Here is a 25,987-nt window from a genome sequence, read left to right on the forward strand (position 1 = left end):
CTCATTTTTTCAGGAAGATCTCAGTGAGCACATAGTTCAGGGTGATGCCCTTCCTGGACATGTGGGTACAGCTTGTCTCTTATCATCCACCATTGCTGAGAGTGGAAAGAGTGCTGGAATTCTTACTCTTCCCATCATGAGCAGAAATTCCAGGAAAACAATAGGCAAAGTGAGAGGTAAGGTTGAAGACACTGCCAAATAACCCAAGGTTAAGTTAGAATTTTAATTAGTTTCAAATTAAGTATTTGATAATGATAAAGATGAAATTAATAACTTGCTCTAGTATCAATTTAAGGAGCATGTCTGTTACGTTTTGAATCTTGATTTTTTTTTTTCTGTTCGATAGAAACTGATAAAGCTGACTTGAGTGGTATTTAAATATAATTCAGCTCATAATGGACCTTTTAATCATTTTTATTTTTGTTCCTCCCTCTTTTTTCCTATGAAAGTTGACTATATAATTATTAAGCCATTACCAGGATACAGTTGTGACATGAAATCTTCATTTTCCAAGTATTGGAAGCCAAGAATACCATTGGATGTTGGCCATCGAGGTGCAGGAAACTCTACAACAACTGCCCAGTAAGTTGAATATTTGAGTAGGATTAGCATTTGGTGTAGCTCATGTTTGGTAGAGTTACACTGGTTTTCTCAGCAAAGGTCAAATGATGTTTTTATTACTTACCAAGGGAATTTAATGTAATTTGGTAATTGGGGTTAGAGACCAACCTTAAGATTCTGGTCAGTTTTTTAATATATCTACTGAATTGATAAGGAGGAAGACATTAAAAGTAGAAAGGCAGGAATGAAAGCTTGATGCAGAAAGCTTTGATAGCATCGGTGTGTGTGTCTGTGTCATGGTCCTTACTTTTGACGTGTTGCCCTCTCTGAGTCTGAGTTTGCGCATCTATAAAATGGAAGGGTTTGGACAACATTATCCCAAGTCTAGAAAAGTGTGACTAGGGCCGGGCGCAGTGGCTCACGCTTGTAATCCCAGCACTTTGGGAGGCCGAGGAGGGCGGATCACGAGGTCAGGAGATCGAGACCATAGTGAAACCCCGTCTCTACTAAAAATACAAAAAAAATTAGCCGGGCGTGGTGGCGGGCGCCTGTAGTCCCAGCTACTCGGAGAGGCTGAGGCAGGAGAATGGCGTGAACCCGGGAGGCAGAGCTTGCAGTGAGCCGAGATTGCGCCACTGCACTCCAGCCTGGGCGACAGAGCGAGACTCCGTCTCAAAAAAAAAAAAAAAGAAAAGTGTGACTAAACTCAAGGAATATTAGTTAACTTAGACCTCAACCGAAAGATGCTCTCTCTTCTCAACAGACATTAGATTATAGCCTGGAATAGTTGTCTTCCCCTTCTTTTAATTTTAAGGTCTATAAAAAAAAAAACTATTTAAGGAAGAAGCACCCTCACCCGCCTCTGCCTTTTTTATTTGTTTGTTTTTGAGACAGAGTCTCTGTCGTTCAGGCTGGAGTGCAGTGGCACATTCTTGGCTCACTGCAGCCTCAATTTCCGGAGCTCAAGCCATTGTCCCACCTCAGTCTCCCCAGTGTCTGGAACCACAGGCACGTGGTACCACGCCCAGCTATTTTTTTGGCATTTTTCTGTAGAGACCAGATCTCACCTTGTTGCCCAGGCCAGTCTTGAACTCCTGAGCTCAAGTGATCTGCCTGCCTCAGCCTCCCAAAGTGCTGGGGTTACAGGCGTGAGCCACCGCACCTAACCTCTCAGGCCCCATCTTAAACAGTACATTTTCCACCTTTCTGTTCTTACTAATAGAGTTTCCATACTTCTATCCTATATGTGTGTCAGTTGTTTCTCATTCCCCCACTGTCTGTCAGTATTAAGTCCTTTGGAGGCTGTATTGCAAGGAGCAGGTTTCTACGTGTCTGTTTCTTCTGCCATTGAAAAGGATTGTTTTTATTGATCACTTTGCATGTCTCCAAGAAAAAAGTCCATAGTACAGGGTAAGTGTATGTTGTGTTGGCTATGTCAGTATTCAGCTTGTAAATATCTATCATTGTTAGAGCTTGCATTTAAGGAATAAATTCCTAGTGACAGCCATAGTCATATTTTGGGGATGTCAAAATTGGCCTCAAAATACAGAATAAGTACTATTTCCCATTGTTGAAAGTACACTTTGCTTGTTTATTACATTTGTTTCTTTATCTTCTCTATAGTCTATGGTAACTGTATTTCTTCTTTTCAGGCTGGCTAAAGTTCAAGAAAATACTATTGCTTCTTTAAGAAATGCTGCTAGTCATGTAAGTAACCTTTAAACAACTTTAGACTGCTGAGGTAGAGAAATATGGATCAGGGAGTGTCCTCCAGTTTTTATTAATAGTTAGAAAGGGGAATATCTCTTGGCATTTATATTCAGATCCATGGTGAAGATTGGGATGAAGACAATAGAACTATAAGCATCTTTTCTTTTTTTTGAGACAGGGTCTTGTTCTGTCACCTGGGCCTGGAATGCAGTGGTGCGAACATGGCTTACTGCAGCCTCAACCTCCTGGGCTCAGGCAGTCCTCCAACCTCAGCCCCCATAGTAGTGGGACTAGAGGCATGTGCCACCATGCCTGGCTAATTTTTAAATTTTTTTTTTCTTTTGTAGATTCAGGGTCTCACTATGTTGCCAAGGCTGGTTTCAAACTCCTGGGCTCAAGCGATCCTCCCGCCTCAGCCTTCCTAAGTACTGGGATTATAGGCATCAGCCACTGTGCCGAACCAGCATCCTTTTTTGAGATAATAAATTTTGAGTAATTGAGACAAAAAAAAGTTCCCACTAAGCATTGGTTTTCACTACCTGAATAATGTGCTTATTCAGATACTCACTTTGGAAAAAAATGCCTTTAGAAAGATTTGATGGGATGGGTGTGGTGGCTCACGCCTGTAATCCCAGCACTTTGGAAGGCCGAGATGGGCAGGTCACCTGAGGTTGGAAGTTCAAGACCAGCCTGGCCAACATGGTGAAACCCAGCCTGTACTAAAAATACAAAAATTAACCTGGCGTGGTGGCCCGCGCCTGTAATCCCAGCTACTTGGGATACTGAGGCCGGAGAATTGCTTGAATCTGGGAGGTGGAGGTTGCTGTGAGCTGAGATCATGCCACCGTTTTCCAGCCTGGATGACAGAGTGAGACTCAGTCTCAAAAAAGAAAAAAAAGAAGGAAAGATTTGATGGTGATTTTATGTAACACTTGAAAGAAGTGTATCAGCTGAGTGTGGTGGCTCGTACCTGTAGTCCCACCTGCTTGGGAGTCTGAGGCAGGAGCTTTGCTGGAGCCCAGGAGTTTGAGGCTACAGTGAGCTATGATATGTCCAGTGCACTCCAGCCTGGGTGACAGAACGAGACTCTATCTCTTTAAAAAAAAAAAAAATCAGTTTCCACCCCTGCATACCAACGACTGTCTTCCTTAATTCCTTTTTTTAAAAATCCAGTTATAAAGGATTAGAGTCTGTTTTTTAGCTGTTAGTATTTTCAGCAACTGCAATTTGGACATTTTTAATCAATAACCTGAGATTTTTCTCCCCTATTCCTCTGTACTTGTCTGGACCGCCTCACATTCCAAAGTGAAACTAGGGGAAAAATGGAGGAACGTCTCATTTTTTAATTTCCACTTTTTCCACAATGTACTCCATATGCCCTCAACTTTGCCTTGTAAAAAATAGTTCGGGAAGTAAACTTGGTTAGTCAGTGTTTAGCTTTATGACTTATATGAACTAACATCTATTCTAAGGTGTACTTTTAAAATATTTTAACCTCTCGGAAATTGGAGTGGGTTTACAACTTAGCTTTGAGTCATAATTTAATCGGCAGCATATTTCCCCCTCTTAGTGGTGTATAAAATAATGCATTTTAAAATTCATGACATCTTGAATTGATTATAATTTTAATGTTTAAAATATTAGTAGATTGTTTTATCTTTCTTTTGAAAATATGATATTACTATTACTGGGCTATAGTTTATAATTAATTTGGAGCCAGTTTTACTGTCATAGCTAGTCTAAACATCATTTCATTAGCTATAAACGTGATGGCTTGGTCACCCAGACTGGAGTGCAGTGGCAGGATCATAGCTCACTGTAGCCTCAACCTCGTGGGCTCAAGTGATCCTCCTGCTTTCGCCTCTCAAGTAGCTGGGACCACAGGCATGTGTCATCACACCTGGCTAATTGTTGTATTTTTTGTAGAGACAGGATCTCACTATGTTGCTCAGACTGGTTTCGAACTTGTGGGCTCAAGCGATGCCCTCACTTGGCCTCCCTAAGTGCTAGGATTACAGGCATGAGCCATCATGCCGGTGTGATGACCCTGTTAATTTTTTTTTTTTTTTTTTGAGATGGAGTTTTGTTCTGTCACTCAGGCTGGAGTGCAGTGGTGTGATTTCGGCTCACTGCAACCTCCACCTCCTAGGTTCAAGCAATTCTTCTGTTTCAGCCTCCCGAGTAGCTGAGATTACAGGCGTGTGCCACCATGCCCAGCTAATTTTTGTAATTTTAGTAGAGATGTGGTTTCACCATGTTGGCCAGGCTGGTCTTGAACTTCTGACCTCAGGTGATCTGACTGCCTCAGCCTCCCAAAGTGCTGGCATTATAGGCGTGAGCCACTGCACTCCTCCAATAATTTTTAGATATGTGCTTTTTGAGAGAGGATTTAATTAAGCCTTTTTCTTCCATATTCTAATGAAATCCTTTATAACTCACAGGGATCACATTTTCAGATGTGTTATTTTAATTATTATTGGCTTATTATAATGTTAAATACATATCTATGAAGATGTTTCGGTCTGTTATTGGCTTATTACTTAAACCTCACAATGAATTTTGGGATTAAGTTTTGCCTTCTACTAAAATTATTTTCTATAAGGATTATGGTTGTCTAAAACCAAACAAATTAGAAAGCTACAACTTAAAATGTTTAATAGTTAGAACTACTTGGGAATGGTAGGGTTTGTCCTCTTTGGTAGAAAGGGTTTTGGTATTGTCTTGTTTAAAATAAGAGGTGCTAAGTTTCCCGCTTCAGAAGTCTGCAAGGAAGTAGGCTTCCTCGCCAGACTCGAACTCCTTTGACTCTAGTCTGTGATCCATGTGTATTCCCAAGTTGAGTTCTACCCCTTGACAACTTAGAGCCAGTGTAAGGGATAGAAATGCACCCATCTTTTCAGTAAAGTAGTGTTACAGAATTTTCAAACCTTGCTTCCATCTCAGCTGGCCTTCTTTCAGAAAAGGTACATATTTGCATGTCAGTTTATGACATACAGACTTTAACTGAATTAATTCATGGGGTGAGTGGATCTGCCTTTTTCTTTTTTTTTTTTTCTTTAAATTAATTTCAGTCCTGCTCCTTCTGTATGGGTCTGCTTTTTAGAAATTTGGCTTTAACTATAATTCACGTCTTCCTCATTTGTTTGGCTTTCGTTAGGAAACCGGACATGAGCATCATCTTTTTCCTGTTTGTGTTTTCTCTGTCTGTTCATCAGCAGTTATGGCTTCCTCTTTCATTCAGTACTGACATTTTGCTGAGAAAGGCTGTACAGTGGACTGCTCAGGTGCCCTAAGGAGCTGAGCTAAGGCGCTTTGCAGCTTATTCCTTCCCTCACCAAATCTTTCATGTTAGCTGTGCAGCTAAGGTTTGCAGGGGCAGTGGGCAGCAATGTGAGGGATCCCTGAGCTCAGGGCTCTTGTTAGGTTCCTTTTCTGCCAATAGCAGTTGCAGAAGTGACAGCCCCGAAGGCTGTCTTACTGCCACTGCGGTGCCTCTGGGTGTTTTGAAGTGATTCTGTCTTTTTTTTTTTTTTTTTTGCCAGGAAAAAGCAGCTGTGCTTTTGCAAAAGAGAAAAGCCATTGTTTAAGAGAATACATTTTAGAAAAAGTTTGTACAGGTCCGTAATTTTATAGTGAACAAAAATTTCTTATGTTCTTGCAGTTTGAGATGTACTGTGTACCAGGCAATGTTTTTCAAATACTTGCTTCCTTCTGTCAGGGTGCAGCCTTTGTAGAATTTGATGTACACCTTTCAAAGGACTTTGTGCCCGTGGTATATCATGATCTTACCTGTTGTTTGACTATGAAGAAGGTACGTTGAAATTTCTTCATTTCAAACTCTTAATGTTAAGTAAAAGGTTTAAAAACTAGGAAGTTTTTTTATATTTTTAATTGCTTATTAAATAGAATTGGTTAATTCATTTTCTTGGTGAATTACTGCCAGTCCTTCCCTCTCAGGCTTTTGCAATATTGAGGCAGTGATGAGATGGGAATACTGACTACTAGGGCTCTATTGCTGAATATACTTTATTATGTTACAGAAAAGGGACATTCCAGGTGGTTTCTGTAGCGGTCTGTCTGTGCTACTATATTGAGGCAAGAGAGGAAGATATCACAGTGTTTGTTTTCTAGGATTCCAGCTGTTTCTGCTTCAAGCTTCTTCAATTAATAAGGCTAGTGAGCCACAGTGAAAAATTCAAAAAGAGGTTTGGAGTTAGATGGTGGAGGGACTCAGTGAAGAGGTTTAGACTCAAGAGCTAGGGGGGTAGGAAATACTTTTTAGCTGAAAAGGGAAATGTTCAAGACTAATGTTTTGGTAGCTGATGAAATAGGAATTTCAGAGGACAGAGACTGCAGGCAGGGCGAGCAGCAATGTGGGCTACAGGAAAGGTAAGCCTGAATTGGAGTAGGGACCAGAAGAATGGAGAAGAGGGCATAATGGGCGGGATCCAGAATGAGATTTAAAAACTTATATAGCTTTAAAAAAACTGTAATTGTTTTTGTGTGAACATAATCATGATAATGATATAGTCCCTAAACATCAGTATACTATGTAACCAAGTGATTTCTCGGGGACTTAGACTCTAAAACTGTGTTGGGTATTAATTTCCAACCGAGTTGATTTAAAGTTAGTCTAGTTGGCTAACATCACTGTCTGTACCAGATACTGTCTGTTGTATTAAAGAGTGTGACAAGGACCCTGGCACCACCTGCTGGTGAATTTTAATCAGAGTTCCTAGGGGTTGGATTATTATGATGTATATATGATGTATAGGAAAGGACCCTTTTGTTTCTGTGAAATGGTATTAGGAGAAGGAAGGAAGAAAGGAAGGGAAGGGGAGGGGAGGGGAGGGGAGGAAGGGACGAAAGGAAGGAGGTGCATCTATTCAGATTACATGAGTAGAGTGACCAAACACATGGAACAGGTTGTTTTAGCCATGGAAGAACATAATGAAAAGATAAATGAGAAAGAGTGAAGTGATAAATGCTCTTATTAGCCAAGATTGCGATTCATTGATCTAGCTGCAATTTATTTATTTATTTATTTGAGACCGAGTGTCGCTCTGCTGCCTAGGCTGGAGTGCAGTGGCCTGATCTTGGCTCAACCTCCACCTCCTGGGTTTAAGCAATTCTCTTGCCTCAGCCTCCTATCTAGGACTGCAGACTCCTAAGCAGCTGGACCACGCCCAGCTAATTTTTGTATTTTTTAGTAGAGATGGGGCTTCACCATGTTGGCCAGGCTGGTCTCAAACTCTTGACCTCAGGTGATCCGCCCACCCCAGCCTCCCAAAGTGCCGGGATTACAGACGTGAGCCACTGCACCCAGCCGAGCTACAATTTACTTAGGAAAATCAATGAGAGTTCAAATATTACTAATGCCTCATTTTCACTAGGCTATATATTGATCTGAAGTTGAACTTGAATGAGTTAATTGAGAAATGAAAGCAATGAACTTTTATATTGAATTTTGATGTTTAAGCTGGTGTTTTTCTTATAAAAACAATTCATGTTCATTAGAAAAAATATAAGTATTTCAGAAGATTATGAAATGAGAAATAAATCTTTCCTGTTTTTCCTTGTTCTGTCTTACTCTTAATAGTTTCTTGTATATTCCAGAAAAACTTTATGCATGTACAGGTTCATACCAAGGTACATGAATGAATATATATGTGATGGATTTTAGTATATTTGTTGGACAGATGATTTATTGGTGACTCATTTACTGTAGAAGTGCCTTCAACAGAGTGACACTGATCATTTGATAGACATTAAAACCTAATACAGCAGATTTTCTTGTGGGGGAAACATGATAGCTCAGAGTGCTTAAGTATTATGGTTTATAGCTAATCAGACAATTTTTTCATGACATTTGGTGTGTCTGCTGTTTTTAATCAAATGTTTAGAAGTCTTTGAAAAGATTAGAAACTTACAGAAATAAATTTTATATAGTACTTTCATATTGATTTCTAGTCATGTACTATGGATAAGTATCAAAGAAAATGTATAGACAGCATAACAGGAAGTAGGGGAGATGACTGATTTCTGGTTCTATCCTTAGTTGTCTTCAGCGCTATACCTTTCTCCCAGCTGCATTTTCCTTCCAGGTATTCTACACTGCAATAAAAACGAAAGCGAGAATATAAGGGCTGGGAGGTGGTGTTAGGTTAGAAGGACTGTCCTGCATGGGCTCAGTATGGCTACTAACAGTTATTCTCGTTGTTGAGTAAATAGAGTTGCTAGGCCTGTCTACTGTAAGCATTCAGTAATAATTTAGGGCTCACTTTTAATTTTCTTTATTTCTTTATTTCTTTCTTTTTCTTTCTTTTTTTTTTTTTTTTTTTTAGAAATTTGATGCTGATCCAGTTGAATTATTTGAAATTCCAGTAAAAGAATTAACATTTGACCAACTCCAGTTGTTAAAGGTAGTAATAATAACACAAAATGTAAATTATCCCTTAGCTTTAGGACTGTTGTACTTGCTTGTTATATGGTTATGTTCTCTTTGCACATGGGGATGACTGTTAACATTTAATGTGTAGAGTGTGTGCTTTGGAATTCTGTTCTGTTTGGGAGAAGGGTTCTGTATTGATCCAGCTGTCTTCTCCAACCATTTCCATGGACCCCACTGGTTTTTGTATTTATGAACGAACTAGACCATGAGTTTTTGTAGGCCATGGTGGCTAGCCCTTCTCATTCTTAATCTTTAGGTTGCTTCTGCTCTGCAGTAGCCCTTCTTCATATAATGGTCATTATTTTACAATAGGCCTTTTATGCAATAGTTGGTAAATATATGTTAATTTCCAATACCTTTGAATATTTTGTATCATGTAATTTTACATGGTACCTCTTCCTATCTCTATTAGGAACCTAAATAAGTGCATGATTCTCTATTAACAGTTATCTAGTGAAGAATTTCTATATTCTTCCCTAATTGAGTATTTGATCATTATCTTAAATATGTGTATGCACATATAAAATATATATAGTGGCTAGTGCTTATTCTTATTAAACTGATAGTTCTACATTTTATAGGCTTTTTTATCTTGCTAGTTTTTCAAGATATAGTTCTGTTAACCATCTCTTCATAAGCTAAGGCCTCCTTTCTGATTTCATTTTGTTTGTTTGCTTTCTAGCTCACTCATGTGACTGCACTGAAATCTAAGGATCGGAAAGGTATGTACCAATATGGAAACACTGTTTTCCTTTTGTAGTTAGCATTAGTAGGATTTTTAAAATCATTTTAGCACATACTTGGTCATTTTTATGAGTATAATACTGGGCCTTCTAAATGTAATTTTCTAGTTCAGAAATTAATTTGCATTTGTTTTCTACTAAATATATGTGTATAGTAACCATTGCATTGCTTTTCTTAGCTTGATGATCAAAGTGTTAATACCTATCAATCTTTCCAAGATTCTTAACCATTACAAAGTGGAAAGTAAATCAACTATAGGATCTGGCTACAGGATCAATCTGAACCAGCTCTTCATTTACCTGTTATGACCGTGGGCAAGCTTTGTCCTGCCTACCACATCCCTTTATAATTTCACTTCACTTTTTTTTTTTTTTTTTTTATGGATCAGTGATAATAACTCAATCCTCTATTTGACAAAGAAGAGGGAGAAGGAAGAGGAAGAAAAAGAAAGTGGGATAAAGGATCAGAAAGGGAAGAAAATAGAAAAAATTAGAGTATGACTCCAGGGTAGACCTGTTTTGTTGTCACTGAGTTGGTTGGTTGGTTTGTCTGTTGTATTCTTCATGTTTCGCCAAGTTGGCCAGACTGGTCTCGAACTCCTAGCCCGAAGTGATCAACCCGCCTCGCCCCCCAGAGTGCCGGGACCACAGGCGTGAGCCACCACGTCCAGCCCCCACATTGCTTCTGGCCTCCGTGGTAGACCTCCCAGACGGAGCGGCCGGGCAGAGGAGCTCCTCACTTCTACCCAGACACAGGGCGGCCGGGCAGAGGAGCTCCTCACTTCCCAGACGGGGCGGCCAGGCAGAGACGCTCCTCACTTCTTCCCAGACGATAGGTGGCCGGGCAGAGGCGCTCCTCACTTCCCAGACGATGGGTGGCCGGGCAGAGGCGCTCCTCACCTCCCAGACGATGGGTGGCCGGGCAGAGACGCTCCTCACTTCCCAGACGATGGGTGGCCGGGCAGAGGCGCTCCTCACTTCTTCCCGGACGGGGCGGCCGGGCAGAGACGCTCCTCACTTCCCAGACGATGGGTGGCCGGGCAGAGGCGCTCCTCACCTCCCAGACGATGGGTGGCCGGGCAGAGGCGCTCCTCACTTCTTCCCGGACGGGGCGGCCGGGCAGAGGCGCTCCTCACTTCTTCCCGGACGGGGCGGCCGGGCAGAGGCGCTCCTCACTTCTTCCCGGACGGGGCGGCCGGGCAGAGGCGCTCCTCACTTCTTCCCGGACGGGGCGGCCGGGCAGAGGCGCTCCTCATTTCCCAGACGGTGGTGGCCGGGCAGAGGCGCTCCTCACTTCCCAGACGGGGCGGCCGGGCAGAGGCGCTCCTCACTTCTTCCCGGACGGGGCGGCCGGGCAGAGGCGCTCCTCACTTCTTCCCGGACGGGGCGGCCGGGCAGAGGCGCTCCTCACTTCCCAGACGGTGGTGGCCGGGCAGAGGCGCTCCTCACTTCTTCCCGGACGGGGAGGCCGGGCAGAGGCGCTCCTCACTTCCCAGACGGTGGTGGCCGGGCAGAGGCGCTCCTCACTTCCCAGACGGGGCGGCCGGGCAGAGGCGCTCCCCACCTCCCAGATGGGGCGGCGGCCGGGCAGGGGCTGCAATCCCAGCACCCTGGTAGGCCAAGGCAGGCGGTTGTGGGGCGGAGGCTGCCGCGAGGCCAGACCACGCCACCGCACTCCAGCCTGGGCAACACCGGGCACTGGGTGAGCGAGACTCCGTCTGTAGTCCCAGTACCTCGGGAGGCTGAGGCGGGCAGAGCACTCGGCGTGAGGAGCTGGCGACCGGCGTGGCCAAGATGGCGAACGCGTGCCTGCAGCGAACGGAGAAAAGGCAGGCAGCGGTGGCGCGCGCCGGCAGACCCAGGCAGTCCGCGGCGCGGGCAGCAGCAAGCCGAGTAGATTGCAGCCTGGGCCAGAGAGGGAAAAGAAGAAAGAAAGAAAGAAAGAAAGAAAAAGAAAGAAAAAGAAAGGAAGGAAGGAAGGTTCACTTTTCTACTCCCGTAGAAATTAATGGCTATGCCATTCATATGAGGCTTATTGTATTCATTTTAAATCCTTTATTTTCAACTATGTCCTGCCTTTTCAACTAGAATGTTAGCCCCTCAGGGGTAGGAAAATGTTTTTATATTCCCAGAGACTGATGGTGCTGTATATATAGTAGGTGTACTATAGATATAGGTGTTTATCTGTAATTATGATAACCATACAGTTTTAATATCTTTATAAAGATTGTGAAGTGCTTAAGACCAAAGATTATCCCCACCCAGAGCATAAACATAACTATATAGGCTTATAGATATTTTATGAGTCTTAGTAATAAAATGAATTTTACCTTTAGTTTATTCCACTGGAAAATTTTACATGATTTTATCTTTGAATTTGTAATACAGGTTTTTTGTGTGTGTTTTTAAGAAAAACTTGATATTTTAATTTTTTCCACTTTTGGAAAATAATTCTTTTTTTAGTCTATATTGATTAATTGATAATGATAACAAAAGCACAATAGTAGCTATATATTCTCTTAATTTGTAATTTCTGAGCTGTTCTGAGTATTTCAAATAGTAGTCTTAGCAAAATCACACAACTCTTAATTCTCTGGAGAAATAGCAAAATCACAGCTTGTGACTACTTTTTAAAGAGTAGTACTTTAGTACAAATTTTATAAGAAAGTAATCACTCTTGGGTCTACTGACTGGTGTCTATTAATCGTTGCAAACTGGTTTTCATGAAGGTTGCTTATTTAGAAAATGGGTTTTTGATGTTTAATACATACAAGAGCCTTTAAAAATACTGCATATAGGGGCTGGGCATGGTGGCTCACTCCTGTAATCCCAGCAGTTTTAGAGGCCTAGTTGGGAGAATTGCTTGAGGCCAGGAGTTCAAGATCAGCCTGAGCAACGTAGACCTCATTTCTACAAAAAAATTTTAAAAATGAGCTGGATGTGGTAGTGCATGTCTGTGGGCATAGCTACTCGGGAGTCTGAGGCTGGAGGATCAATACTTGACCCTGCTTGAGTTTGAGGCTACATTGAGCGATGATAATGCCACTGTGTTCCAGCCTAGATGACAGAGTGAGACCCTACCTCTATAAAAAATTAAAAAACGGATCTCAGAGTTACTTATGCTCTTGCGTTTGCTCCCACACACACTCTCTTTCTTTCCCTGTTTTTTTGGCACTAAGGATTTAAGAAAGCTCTTAGTGGTATTTTATTTACTGAGATTTTGTATTTTAAAATTTCAGAATCTGTGGTCCAGGAGGAAAATTCCTTTTCAGAAAATCAGCCATTTCCTTCTCTTAAGATGGTAAGTTATTGAGGAAAACCAAGGCAAGGCTATCATTAACTTTATTATGTATGAATAATTTACTTTTGTTTCTTAAAATGATCCTAAAAAGGCTATGTTAAAGATAATGTTAATATGAATTTGTCATCATTGGTGCCTTTTAGAGAAGATACTGTGTGTGTGTGTGTGTGTGTGTGTGTGTGACAATCTCACTTTGTCATCCAGGCTGAGTGCAGTGGCGTGATCAGGGCTCACTGCAGGCTCAACTTCCTTGGCTCAGGCGATCCTCCCACCTCACTCAGTCTCTCAAGTAGCTGGGACTGCAGGTGTGCACCACCATGCCTGGCTAATTTTTTAATTTTTTTTTGTAGAGATGGTCTCACCTTGTTGCCCAGGCTGGTCTGAAGGGAATTCAAGCCCCTGGACTTCTGCTGTCCCCCAGCCTCAGCCTCCCCAAGGGTTGAGAATACAGGCATGAGCCAACACACCCAGCCAACAAGATACATTCTTGTGTGGTATGCTTGTGCAACTTTTTTTCTTTCCCCAAGAGTAACTTCTACTCAAATAAATAAAAATTCCCATCTCAGTATGTTAATTTGGTAAGAGTAGCAAATCCATGTATTTCTGTTTATAAATGGGAAGGAGAGGGCACAGGTATAGGAGTGAGAGAAAAGTGATGATGGGAGAGGCAGTTTTTTTTTTTTTTAAACAATATTTTAAACTGTTCCTTAGTTTTGAGAGGAAAGTGAGTTCAACCAAAGAAAATAAGTGCCCCTCTTACTTAAGATGATATTGAAATTTCAGAAATTCACTCTGAAAAAATAGATCTTCACACAAAAACTAAGCATGAAGACTTAAAAACTGGATACAATTTAATACAGGAACACCCTTGACAGCATCAGGAAAGCCCAGACAGATGCCGAGGAGATGCTGACTCTGCTTTTGTTCTGCCAACTCCAGTTTCTAAATTCTGGTCTTTCTCATTGTCTTTTTCTGTTCATGTCAGGTATAGTAGATTTCTTAGGCAAAAATAGGTAATTTTAGTTTACTATTATGTGGAAATTCTTATTTGGGGAGTGGAGCTTATTAGCTTAATGGGTTTTATCTAGTATATTAGCTACTTGCTAAAACGTGTATGTAAATATATATATGATTTAGAAAGGAAAGAAGTGACCGTAATGAAGATTTTGTTAAAATATTTAGGTATGTATTTCTTTAGGGGTTCATAAAACAATCTAAATCATTAAAATTTCAGTGGTTAAAGGTAAATTAAGTATTGATTATTCTGTAATTAAGTATTAGCATCTGCAAAAAGGGTGATAAAAGAGAGCCCCTACAATGAACATTATCCTAGTGCATTTAAAACATCATTTTTGGCCAGTCATGGTGGCTCATTCCTGTAATCCCAGCACTTTGGGAGGCCAGGGCAGGCAGACGGTTTAAGCCCAGGAGGTTGAGGCTGCAGTGAGCTGTGATTGTGCCACTGCACTCCAGCCTGGGCAACAGAGAGAGATCCTGTCTCAAAAATAAATAAATAAATAAAATATAATTTGTATAACTTTTAAGGTACTTATGAAGCCCATCTAAATAAGATAATTTCTTCTAATTCAATTTTCTAAAATCATTTGTTGTTTAGAAATCTCATGATTCCCAGGACAAAAATTTTAAATTTTAATACAGGTTTGACAACCTTTTAGTCAAATAAGTTAAAACACGCACACAAATGCATTTACTCACTTTGCCATTATAATTCAATCACAAAGAAATTTTGGCCAGGTGTGGTGGCTTACGCTTGTAATCCTAGCACTTTGGGAGGCCAAGGCAGGTGGATCACGAGGTCAGGGGATCGAGATCATCCTGGCTAACATGTGAAACCCCGTCTCTACTAAAAATACAAAACATTAGCCAGGCGTGGTGGCGGGTGCCCGTAGTCCCAGCTACTCGGGAGGCTGAGGCAGGAGAATGGCGTGAACTCGGGAGGCGGAGCTTGCAGTGATCCGAGATCGCGCCACTGCACTCCAGCCTGGATGACAGAGCGAGATTCCGTCTCAAAAAAAAAAAAAAAAAAAGAAATTTTAATGCCCAAATAATACCAAATATAAATCTCATTATATAGACACTTTTCTGGCAAATTCGGCTTTTAGCAATCTCAACACTAATATATTGTCCTAGTCTTTCTCATTTTGCATTAGTCCAGCAAAAATATGACAGATGTGTTAAATAAGTCTTTAGATATAGGAGAAAATAAAAAAAGTCCCACACAAAATTGAATACAAACTGTTTTAGATGCTGTACTTACATGCAGCTGGTTAAGAGTAGACCCAGAGCTAGACGCCAGGTCGCCAGACTCCTGGGCTATGTTCTTACCACTGTATTATTCTGTTTGTATGCATTTATTTGCTGTTAAAAAATTCAGTACCATATATGCTACACATGTTCTTTGACACCTAAAATTTTGAAGTATCTAAAATAATATGCCAGGCACAGTGGCTCACGCCTGTAATCCCAGCACTTCAGGAGGCCAAGGCAGGTGGATTTCCTGAGGTCAGGAGTTTCAGACCGGCCTAGTCAACGTGGTGAAACCCATCTCTACTAAAATACAAAAAATTAGCCAGGTGTGGTGGCAGGCACCTGTAATCCCAGCTACTCGGGCCCTGAGGCAGGAGAATTGCTTGAACCCCGGAAGTGGAGGTTGCAGTGAACCGAGATTGTGCCACTGTGCTCCAGCCTGGGTTACAGAGTGAGACTATGCCTCAAAAATAATAATAATAAAACATAATCTCTATTAAATTCATTTTGCCCTGAGCATATTTATGTACATGTCTGGGCTTCATGTTTGTTTAAGACTGAACAAGTCCGTTCTTTGGAGGTTACTAACCAAGTTTCATATTTTCAATGTCATTTTCTAGTTACAACTGCCAAAATAATCTGATGGCAAAGTGTCTAGATAATTTAGTTTAGATACACTGATAGCATTTGTCATTTATATAAATTATAACTTTTGTGATTTATGAGCTGCAGCATAATCTTTTCATTTGGGGATACATCTTTCAGGAAGTTCTGGTATTTGTTTAGCATCATCACCTTCAAAACAATCTAAAAATCATGGTTTTTCATAGATTTGAGGCAAGTAGATTGACATCCCCAAACGCAATGTAGAATACATGACAAATGTCTTGAATTCATGATGTTGCCTATTGTGTTAGAGTTCACTTTGGATGTTTACTAGTAATGGCGAAAAGGATTTGAGGTTAAGGACCATCTTTGTGTTGGTCAGTTATCACAGACGGTGCCTGAGACTCCTGCTTTTGCTGCTTAATTTCTTTTGACCTTATTTAACATAATCATCTACCAGGTTGTCACTTTGAGTATGACAAAATATGTTTGTGCATTATGCACAAAGCATTTTATTGCTACTAATGATAAATTCTTATTATTTTTAGTAATAATTCTGTTTTTTGTTTTCTTATTCTGCTATCCATCTCATCAAAAACAAAATTTACCACCAACAAACAAAACCATAGGTTTTAGAGTCTTTGCCAGAAGATGTAGGGTTTAACATTGAAATAAAATGGATCTGCCAACAAAGGGTAAGTAATTCTCTATGCAGCACATTCTGTACTCTCTATGCCCTTTCTAAAAAATTCTTTCATTCTTATCTTTGTATTTTAATGGAATAAGCTAAATTGAAATCTCACTGTGGCTTCCTCCATCAAGCACAATGCTTATTGGACCCTTTAAATAAAACATAACTTGCATTCATGCTAGTATGTGAGTATTTCAAGTTAATGATGAATATTGTAGAAATTTCAATTTACATGTGTCTTGTGTGAACAATATGATGGTTTTGGGGAGATACTTATAAAGTGGACAGTCACTTCTCTTGGATTTAGTTTTTACTTACTTATTTCCCATATAAGAATATGTTTTAAATAATTTTCTAAGCAGCTTTCTGTTGTTAACAGTAGCTAGTAATAATTACTCAGGAAAAAAAATTTCTGCAGTTGTTTTAAATCACTTACAAATTTAGTCATTTTTTTGTTCAACAAATATTTTTTGAAAAGCTGCTATGGACCAGGCGTTTTCCAAGTGCTCGGGACAAGTAGTCCACAAAAGAGAATAAGGCCTTGTCTTCCTGGGACTTACATTTCAGTTGTGGAAAACAATTAGCTAACTATTGAATATATCAGAGAGAATATGTGCAGATTGATGGGATGCATTGCAAGGGGCTTGGGGTAGTAGAGTGTGGGGTGTTGAAAGTAGTTAATTCAGATGTCATGATTGGGCGTTGAGCAATACCCTTGAATTTGTTTCGGTCAGAATAATCTGTAATTGCCCTCAAATTATGCTGTTTGTGACAAGCTGGTCCTTGTTAATGTAGTGAATTCTCAACTAAGGTTTCCCTAATAATGTGATTTTTAGTTTTCTGAGCTTCTAGAATTATTTCAGTGACTAATACTTAAAAACGTTTAACATTTGAATGTCAATAGAGCTGGCTTGGTGTCTTGGCTATATTTATTGAATTATTTTAATTAATTTTTGGTTACTTGATATGCCCAAGACCCAAAGAATGAGACTTTTAAACTGTTAATTAATAATTAATAGGGACATTTTATTAATTTGTTAGCAGATGATGTGTCTTATAATTTATGCAAATAGTGATAGCAGACTGCAAAATTCTAGAGTTTTAGCTTTTATTTTAACTTTATTAATGCAAAAGTGTATTGATGATATAGTTAATCGTTACTTGCTTTTTGTATGAGAGTCTCTATATCTGAATTATGACCTGTGTCATCACTAAATAGCTTTGTGATCTTGGGCAGATCACTTAATCTTTTCAGGTTACATCATCTATAAAATAATAGTTGGACTAGATGCTGTCAGGGGTTTTTTCATCGCAGCTTGCCAGAATAAAAACAGTTTCCAGCACTGATTTTAGGATGTGCAGTGACTTTTATTTTGCTTTCTCTTTCACATAGGATGGAATGTGGGATGGTAACTTATCAACATATTTTGACATGAATCTGTTTTTGGATATAATTTTAAAAACTGTTTTAGAAAATTCTGGGAAGAGGAGAATAGTGTTTTCTTCATTTGATGCAGATATTTGCACAATGTGAGTAATACTCCGTGTTTTTTCCTATACTCTTAGAATGTGTCTAGGACTTAAGGCACCGGTCTGGAGGTGGGGTAGTTGTCCAGCTTTCCCCCGTGATCTGTCCCCTGAAATCATGTCAGGTCGTGTGTGTCCTCATGCCCTTTCTTCACTACTTGCTAGGGTGCCTACTACTCCTGTGAAGTCCACACCTACTAGGTCCTAGAGCCTCACACCCTTTATTTTACAGTCAGGTCATATACTCCTTTCCATACTGTAAGCTCCCTAGGGATATATCACTGCTGATACCTGAGAATATTTTAGCTCTTGTATAGAAAAATTTTAAATTTGTATTTATCTTTTATTTAAAAAAAATTGTTTTTGAGACAGGATCTCACTCTGTCACCCAGGCTGCAGTGGTGCGAAGATGACACTGCAGCCCTGACCTCTTGGGCACAGGCAGTTTTCCTGCCTTGGCCTCTTGAGTAGCTGGGACTGCATGTGCATGCCATTAAGACTGGCTAATTTTGTATTTTTTTGTAGAAATGGGGTCTCTTCCTGTTTCACAGGCTGGTGTCAAACTCTTAGGCTCAAGTGACCTTCCTGCCTTGGCTTTCCAAAGTGTTTGGATTACAGGCATGAGCCACTGCACTGTACCTGGCCTGAAAGGCAACACATGTTAATGGTGGTTTTATCTGAGAAATGGGAATATTTTTCTTTGTTTTCTTTCTTTTTTTTTAAAATCTATTTATTTATTTGAGGCAGAGTCTTGTTCTGTTGCCCAGGCTGGAGTGCAGTGGTGTGATCTCGGCTCACTGCAACCTCTGCCTTCAGGGTTCAAGTGATCTTGTGCCCTGGCCTCCTCAGTAGCTGGGATTACAGGCCTGTGCATGATACTTGGCTAATTTTTGTATTTTTAGTAGAGACGGGGTTTCGCCATGTTGTGCAGGCTGGTCTTGAACTCATGACCGCAAGTGCTCTGCCTGCCTTGGCCTCCCAAAGTGTTGGGATTACAAGTGTGAGCCACCATGCCCGGCCTCGTTTGTTTTCTTTATACTTTCAGTGTTTTCTAAAATTTCAAAAAGGAATATTACAGTTAGCCCCCATTGAAAGGTATTTTTTAAATTGTTTCTTTTCAGGGTTCGGCAAAAGCAGAACAAATATCCCATACTATTTTTAACTCAAGGAAAATCTGAGATTTATCCCGAACTCATGGACCTCAGATCTCGGACAACCCCCATTGCAATGAGCTTTGCACAGTTTGAAAATCTACTGGTAAGTTATGTTTGAATGTTTACCTTTTAATTTTTTGTTTTCTATTTTAGAGTAGTAAAGATTTCATGTTACTTTACACATCTAATGCTAACGTTTTGACTAAACTGTAGCAAACAAGTGGCTCTGCTTAAAAGCGAGGATATTAGATCTCAGGATGAAAAACAATTAAATTAAGTACAAAATTTGTTATAGGCATACGTTAAATTTTTTAATTTAACTTTCTGAATAGATTTTATGAATAATCTAAAAATGTTTAGACTGTATGCCTTTTAAAAATATTATTCCCATTTTACAGATGAATGTAAGCTTGTTTTGATAGAGCATTCCATTAGTACATTTTTTTACTGCACATTCAATATGTATGTTTATAAATTATGTATATAGTAATATATTATGAATATATTTATGTATGAAGTGTCCGTTAAAAAGAATACCATAAAGTAATTGGAAGAAAAAAATTTAACATTGTCTTTTCCTGCCTACTGTACTTTGGAGAGCACTGATTTAGAGTGTGAGCATTTAGCTTTGCAGTTAATGTTTCTTTTTCATGCACAACTAATTTTTCTTCTTCTAGGGGATAAATGTACATACTGAAGACTTGCTCAGAAACCCATCCTATATTCAAGAGGCAAAAGCTAAGGGACTAGTCATATTCTGCTGGGGTGATGATACCAATGATCCTGAAAACAGAAGGAAATTGAAGGAACTTGGAGTTAATGGTCTAATTTATGATAGGTATTTGTTTTTCTTGAAAAATTTTCATGGAATTTAGAAGTATGGATTTCATCTTATGAAACTATAAATAAAATTAAACTTAGTTAAGTTAAAATTCTGTAGTTCAGCCTGAAGTTATCTTAACATTTGCCTATGAGTCTTTTCAAAGTTGGAAGGATAGCAGAATCACTTGGGAAGCTTGTTAAGGATTCAAATGACTGGGCCCTAACTCAGATATATATACTAAATCATCCTGGGGGTGAGGGTGACTGCCAGCCCTTAGACCTCTTCTCTGTCTATACTGACTGTTTCATTGCTCTTGTCCAATTCTGTGGCTTTTCATAACTTTCTGTGTTCTCACACTTACGTATCTCCAACTCAGACCCTTCCCTAGACCTCTGTAGACTTTTATTTCCAGGCACTGACGCCTGTTCCTCTTACAGTCTTCCTGATTTCAGTGATTTAAGTGACAATTCAGACCATATTCTTAGTCTTCCATGACTCTGTTCTTTATCTCATACCCCAAATCCAGTCAGATAGAAAATCTTTTTGTTCTGTCTTCAAAATATATCCTGAATCAGTCTACTCACCAAGTTAACTGTTGTCACTCAACTAAAGCAGCTCATCTTTGATGTGGATTGTTGAGGTAGCCTGTCCCCTGGTGACTGCCTCTACCCTTAACGGTCAGGCTGTTTATTCTTAGTATGGCAGCCAGAGGGAAGCTTTTAAGGCGTATGTCTGATCATGTTGCTACTTAAAACTCTCCCACGGTTTTCTGTGTCACCTAAAGGAAAAGCTGAAGTCTGAGGGCCCTGTATGAGCCAGTCTGCCACCCCACCACCTTCCAACCCTTTTTCCCTCTCTGACCTTCCACAGAACTCCCCCATCTGCTGTTTCCCATTCTCTGGAGAAAGACTTCTGTAACAATTTAAATGTCACCTCAGTGAGGACTTTCTTGAACAGCCAATTTCAAATAACAACCTCTATTCACAGTGCACTTCCCGACTTGTCTCCATATCATGTATCATCATCTGACACATCACATATTCTGTGTTATATTTTACTTGTTTTTCTCCGTAGCCCCTTTCCTCCATCCTCCTTGGCACTAATGCACACATGCAAATGAGAATATAGGCTCCATGAGGAGGGCAAGGCTGTTTGCCTGATTTGTTCATTGCTATTGAGGTTAGAACAATGTGGGGCACCCAGTAGGGATTCAAATAATTTATTGAACAAATCTTTTTTTTTCCATCAGCTTCTTTGGCAGCCACTAATCTGAGAGACAAAAAGATTTCTTTAGTATAAACACATTTGGGGTTAGAAGGGATGTCATTTACTCTGCTGAGGCATTAGCAGACTTGCTCATACAGGTGTACCTCAGCAATAGTGAAGGCTGGGATCCAGACCACCACAGCAAAGCAAGTCCCAAATCTTTTGGTTTCTGAGTGCATATAAATGTTATGTTTAGGCTGGGCGCAGTGGCTCACACCTGTAATCCCATCACCTTGGGAGGCTGAGGCGGGCAGATCATGAGGTCAGGAGTTCGAGACCAGCCTGACCAACATGGTGAAACCCTGTCTCTACTAAAAATACAAAAATTAGCCGGGTGTGGTGGTGCGCGCCTGTAATCTCAGCTACTCGGGGCTGAGGCAGGAGAATCGCTTGAACCCGGGAGGCGGAGGTTGCAGTAAGCCGAGATCGCACTACTGCACTCCAGCCTGGGTGACAGAGTGAGACTCTGTCTAAAAAAAAAGTTATGTTTATACTACACTGTAGCTTACCAAGTGTACAGTAGTGTTGTGTCTGAGAAAACACAGTATGTATCTTAATTGTAAAATACGCTGTTACTAAGAAATGCTGACAATTTGCCTTTAGCAAATCATAGTCATTTTGCTGCTGGAGGGTCTTGCCTTGATGTTGGCGGCTGCTGACTGATTAGGGTGGTGGTTGCTGAAGGCTGAGGTGGCAGTTTCTTAAAATAAGACACAAATGAAGTCTGCTGCACCAGTGGACTCTTGCTTTTACACAATATTTGTCTGTTGCATGTGATGGTGTTTAAGAGCATTTTTCACCCACAGCAAAACATCTTTTTTATTTGTTTTTGCTTTTTTGAGACAGAGTCTCACTCTTATCACCCCGGCTGGAGTGCAGTGGCATGATTTTGGCTCACTGCAACCTCCATCTCCTGGGTTCAAGCGATTCTTCTGCCTCAGCCTCCTGAGTAGCTGGGATTACAGGCGCGCACCTGCCACCATGCCCGGCTAATTTTTGTATTTTTACTAGAGAAGAGGTTTCGCCATGTTGGCCAGGTTCTTGAACTCTCGACCCCAAGTGATCCACCCACCTCGGCCTCCCAAAGTGCTGCGATTACAGGTGTGAGCCACTGCGCCCTGCCAAAATATCTTTATTTTTATTTTATTATTTTTTTTTGAGATTGAGTCTTGCTCTGTCGCCCAGGCTGCAGTGCAATGGCACAATCTCGGCTCACTGCAACCTCTGCCTCCCAGGTTCAAGTGTTCTCCTGCCTCAGCCTCCCGAGTAGCTGGGACTACAGGCACGCACAACCACATCCAGCTAATTTCTGTATTTTTGGTAGAGACAGGGTTTCACCATATTGGCCAGGCTGTTCTCGAATTGCTGACCTCAGGTGATCTGCCTGTCTTTACCTCCCAAAGTGCTGAGATTACAGGTAGCCACCACTCCCCGCCCCACAGTAGTACATCTTTAAGTTGGAGTCCATCTTCTCAAACCCTGCTGCTGCTTTATTAATTAAGTTTATGTAATATTCTGAATCTCTTGTTGTCATTTAAACAATGTTCAGAGCATCTTTGTTGGGTGGATTTATCTCAAAAAACCATTTTCTTTCCTCATCCATAAGAAGCAACTCCTCATCTGTTAAAGTTTTATCATGAGATTGCAGCAATTCAGTCACATCTTTAGGTTCCACTTCTATTTCTAGGTCTCTTTCTGTTTCCACCACATCTGCAGTGACTTCTTCCACCGAAGTCTTGAACCCCTCTTGCATCTATGAGGATTGATGTCAACTTCTTCCAAATGCCTGTTAATGTTATTTTCATCTTGTCCCATGAGTCAGAAATGTTCTTAATGGTATCTGGAATGATAAAAAGTTTTCAGTTTACCTTGCCAAGATCCTTCAGAGGAATCACTGTCTGTGGCAGCTGCAGTCTTTGAAACGTATTTCTAAGGTAATAAGACTTGAAAGTCAAAGTGACTCCTTGATCCATGGGCTGCAGAATGGATTTTGTGTTAACAGGTATGAAAGCAGCAATCTCTGTTAGAGCTCTTGGGTGACCGAGTGCATTGTCAACGATCAGTAATATTTTGAAAAGTGTCTGTTTTCTTCCTGAGCTGCAGGTCTCAACTGTGGCCTTAAAATATTCAGTAAACCATGCTGTGTACAGATGTGTTGTCATCCAGACTTCGTTGCATTTCTGGAGCACAGAGTAGATTTAGCGTAATTCTGAAGGGCCCTACAATTTTCAGAGTGTTAAATGAGTATTGGCTTCAACTTAAACTCATCATCAGTTGTATTAACTCCTAACAAGAGAAGCAGCCTGTTTTTTGAAGCTTTGAAGCCAGGCATTGACATCTCTCAAGTTATGAAAGGTCTAGATGGCATCTTCCAATAGAAGGCTGTTTTGTCTACGAAAATCTGTTTTTCGGCAGGGGGTGGTGGCTTATGCCTGTAATCCCAGCACTTTGGGAGGCCGAGGTGGGCAGATCACGAGGTCAGGAGATCGAGACCATCCTGGCTAATACAGTGAAACCCCGTCTCTACTAAAAATACAAAAAAAAAAAAAAAAAAAAAAAAAAAAATTAGCCGGGCGTGGTGGCAGGCGCCTGTAGTCCCAGCTACTCGGGAGGCTGAGACAGGAGAATGGCCTGAACCCAGGAGGTGGAGCTTGCAGTGAGCCGAGATCACACCACTGCACTGCAGCCTGGGCAACAGAGTGAGACTCTGTCTTAAAAAAAAAAAAAAAGAAAAGAAAATCTGTTGTTCATTGTAGCCACTTTGTTAAGTGATCTTAGCAAGACCTTCTGGATACCTTACTGCAGCTTCTCCATCAGCACTTGATACTTCACTTTGCACTTTTACGTTGTGGAACAGCTTCTTTTTCCTTAAACTTCATGAACCAACCTCTGTTGGGTTCCAACTTTTCTTCTGCAGCTTCTTTACCTCTTTCAGCCTTGATAGAACTGAAGAGAGTTAAGCCCTTTGAATTAGGTTTTGGCTTAAGGAAATGTTTTGGCTGGTTTGATCTTCTATCCAGGCCATTAAAAGTTTCTCTTTATCAGCAATAAGGCTGCTTTGCTTTCTTTTCATTGTTGTGTTCACCGTAGTAGCACTTTCAATTTCCTTCAAAGACTTTTCCTTTGCATTCGTAACTTGGTTAACAGTTTGGTGCAAGAAGCCCAGCTTTCAGCCTATCTTAGTTTTTAACATACCTTCCTCACTAATTTTAATTATTTCTAGTTTTTGATTTAAATTGAGAGATTTAAGATTCTTTCTTTCACCTGAACTCTTAGGGGCCATTGTAAGATTAATTGGCCTGATTTCAATATGGATGTGTCTCTGGGAATAGGGAGGGCAGAAGAGAGGCAGAAAGATAGTGGAGAGGCTGGTCAGTGGAGCAGTCAGAACACACTGATTTATGGGTATGATTCGTGGCACCTCAAAACAATTACAATAGTGACATCAAAGATTACTAATCACAGATCATATCAGAATCATAATGAAGAACTTTGAAATATTGTGGGAATTATCAAAATGTGACACAGACATGAAGTGAGCACATGCTGTTGGGAAAATGGCACCAACAGACTTGCTGGGTGCAGGGTGGTCACAAAGCTTCAATTTGTAAGAAACACAGTATCTGAAAAGCACAGGTGGGGCATGGTGGTTCATGCCTGTAATCCCAGCACTTTGGGAGGAGACCCATCTCATATAAAATAAAATTAAATTATAAGAATTTTAAAAAAACAAGATGACGTGCAGTAAAACAAAGATTGCCTGTGCTTGAGAAGTGTTACACAAAAAGTAAGTGATAAAATGTCACTAGGCCTGCTTTAAACAATACATTCCTTGGATTTGGTTCATATTACTATTCTTCCCATAAAGTTATATTACTTTCTGAATAAAGCTTGTTTTCCTTCCAGTATTTTGTCTCAATTAGTTTGGTTTTAAAATTGTAGTCCAAGTAAATCCTACCTACCTGCCTTTTAAACTATTTGGTTAATTTTGCATGAAATAGCATGCATGATGCATAGCGCTCTTCAGCGTTTCCAACTAATTTAATTAAAATTTTAAATTAATAATTTGAAACAAGTACTGGCTTTAGCAAATTTTTGAATGTATATGGTTATGTGTGTATTTTTATTACAAGGAATGATTACAAATATTTTCCAACAAGGAAGTGTATTATGAGATTATATCATTTATGGTTTTGTAGAGTATACAAATTTGATGCAGATCCTTCATCTCAAGGGCTTTACTTGGTTGAAATCAAATGTTGACATTTAATGGAGAACAGGAAGATACATGATATAACAGGTGCTTAAGAAAGTTCTTCCTGGCTTGGAGCTTTAAAGAGGAAGAATTGAGTTGGAATTTGGGGAGAGGTTGTGTTTACTTTGGCAAGATTTGTGTTCTAGGCAGAGGCAAGAGCGTAAATCAGGGCATGACTCTGTTGAGGGTTGCAGAGAGGTGGACAGGCACTAGATTCCTAACAGGGTCTGAGGAGGGGAAAGGTGGGTTGTGTTGAGTTGGTTTTTACCCTCAAAAAGTGTTTTTTTTTTTTAAATTTTATTCAAAAAAGTATGTGTATATAGTTTTAAAATTCAAATAGTTTGAAAAATCTTATAATAAAAAACGAATAATTTCTTCTACCTTTTTCTTCCATTTGTCTCTGGCCGAGACCCTGTCCCCTCAAATCTTTATTATCTGGCTCTTCTGGCAGTTACCTCTATTTCTAAATAATCTGCTTATGCTATTTTTTCCATTATCAAATTTAGACATCATATAGAAGGTTTTGAATGATTAGTGACTTGGAGCCTTTGAGGCATTTTGGATTGGAGAGAGGTATGGTGAGAATGTGTGAGTGTGTGTTTTCAATTATCAAACACTCAGCTGCTACATA

General features: G+C 40.2%; 1 protein-coding gene across 2 annotated transcripts in view; it reads left to right on the top strand.

The window, feature by feature from the left end:
* GPCPD1 (glycerophosphocholine phosphodiesterase 1) overlaps positions 1 to 25,987 on the top strand; it is a 69,271-nt gene that overhangs the window by 36,774 nt on the left and 6,510 nt on the right. For both annotated transcript variants that reach the window (XM_055265074.2, XM_055265075.2), the window contains 11 exons: positions 14 to 176; positions 450 to 582; positions 2,214 to 2,268; positions 5,990 to 6,082; positions 8,616 to 8,693; positions 9,405 to 9,444; positions 12,705 to 12,766; positions 16,270 to 16,335; positions 17,725 to 17,861; positions 18,980 to 19,115; positions 19,690 to 19,850. In XM_055265074.2, coding sequence (XP_055121049.1) covers positions 14 to 176; positions 450 to 582; positions 2,214 to 2,268; positions 5,990 to 6,082; positions 8,616 to 8,693; positions 9,405 to 9,444; positions 12,705 to 12,766; positions 16,270 to 16,335; positions 17,725 to 17,861; positions 18,980 to 19,115; positions 19,690 to 19,850 — 1,124 coding nt within the window. The remainder of the gene's footprint in view (positions 1 to 13; positions 177 to 449; positions 583 to 2,213; positions 2,269 to 5,989; positions 6,083 to 8,615; positions 8,694 to 9,404; positions 9,445 to 12,704; positions 12,767 to 16,269; positions 16,336 to 17,724; positions 17,862 to 18,979; positions 19,116 to 19,689; positions 19,851 to 25,987) is intronic.

This window comes from Symphalangus syndactylus, chromosome 24 (genome assembly GCF_028878055.3).
Source record: "Symphalangus syndactylus isolate Jambi chromosome 24, NHGRI_mSymSyn1-v2.1_pri, whole genome shotgun sequence".
In the NCBI taxonomy this organism is placed as follows: domain Eukaryota; kingdom Metazoa; phylum Chordata; class Mammalia; order Primates; family Hylobatidae; genus Symphalangus; species Symphalangus syndactylus.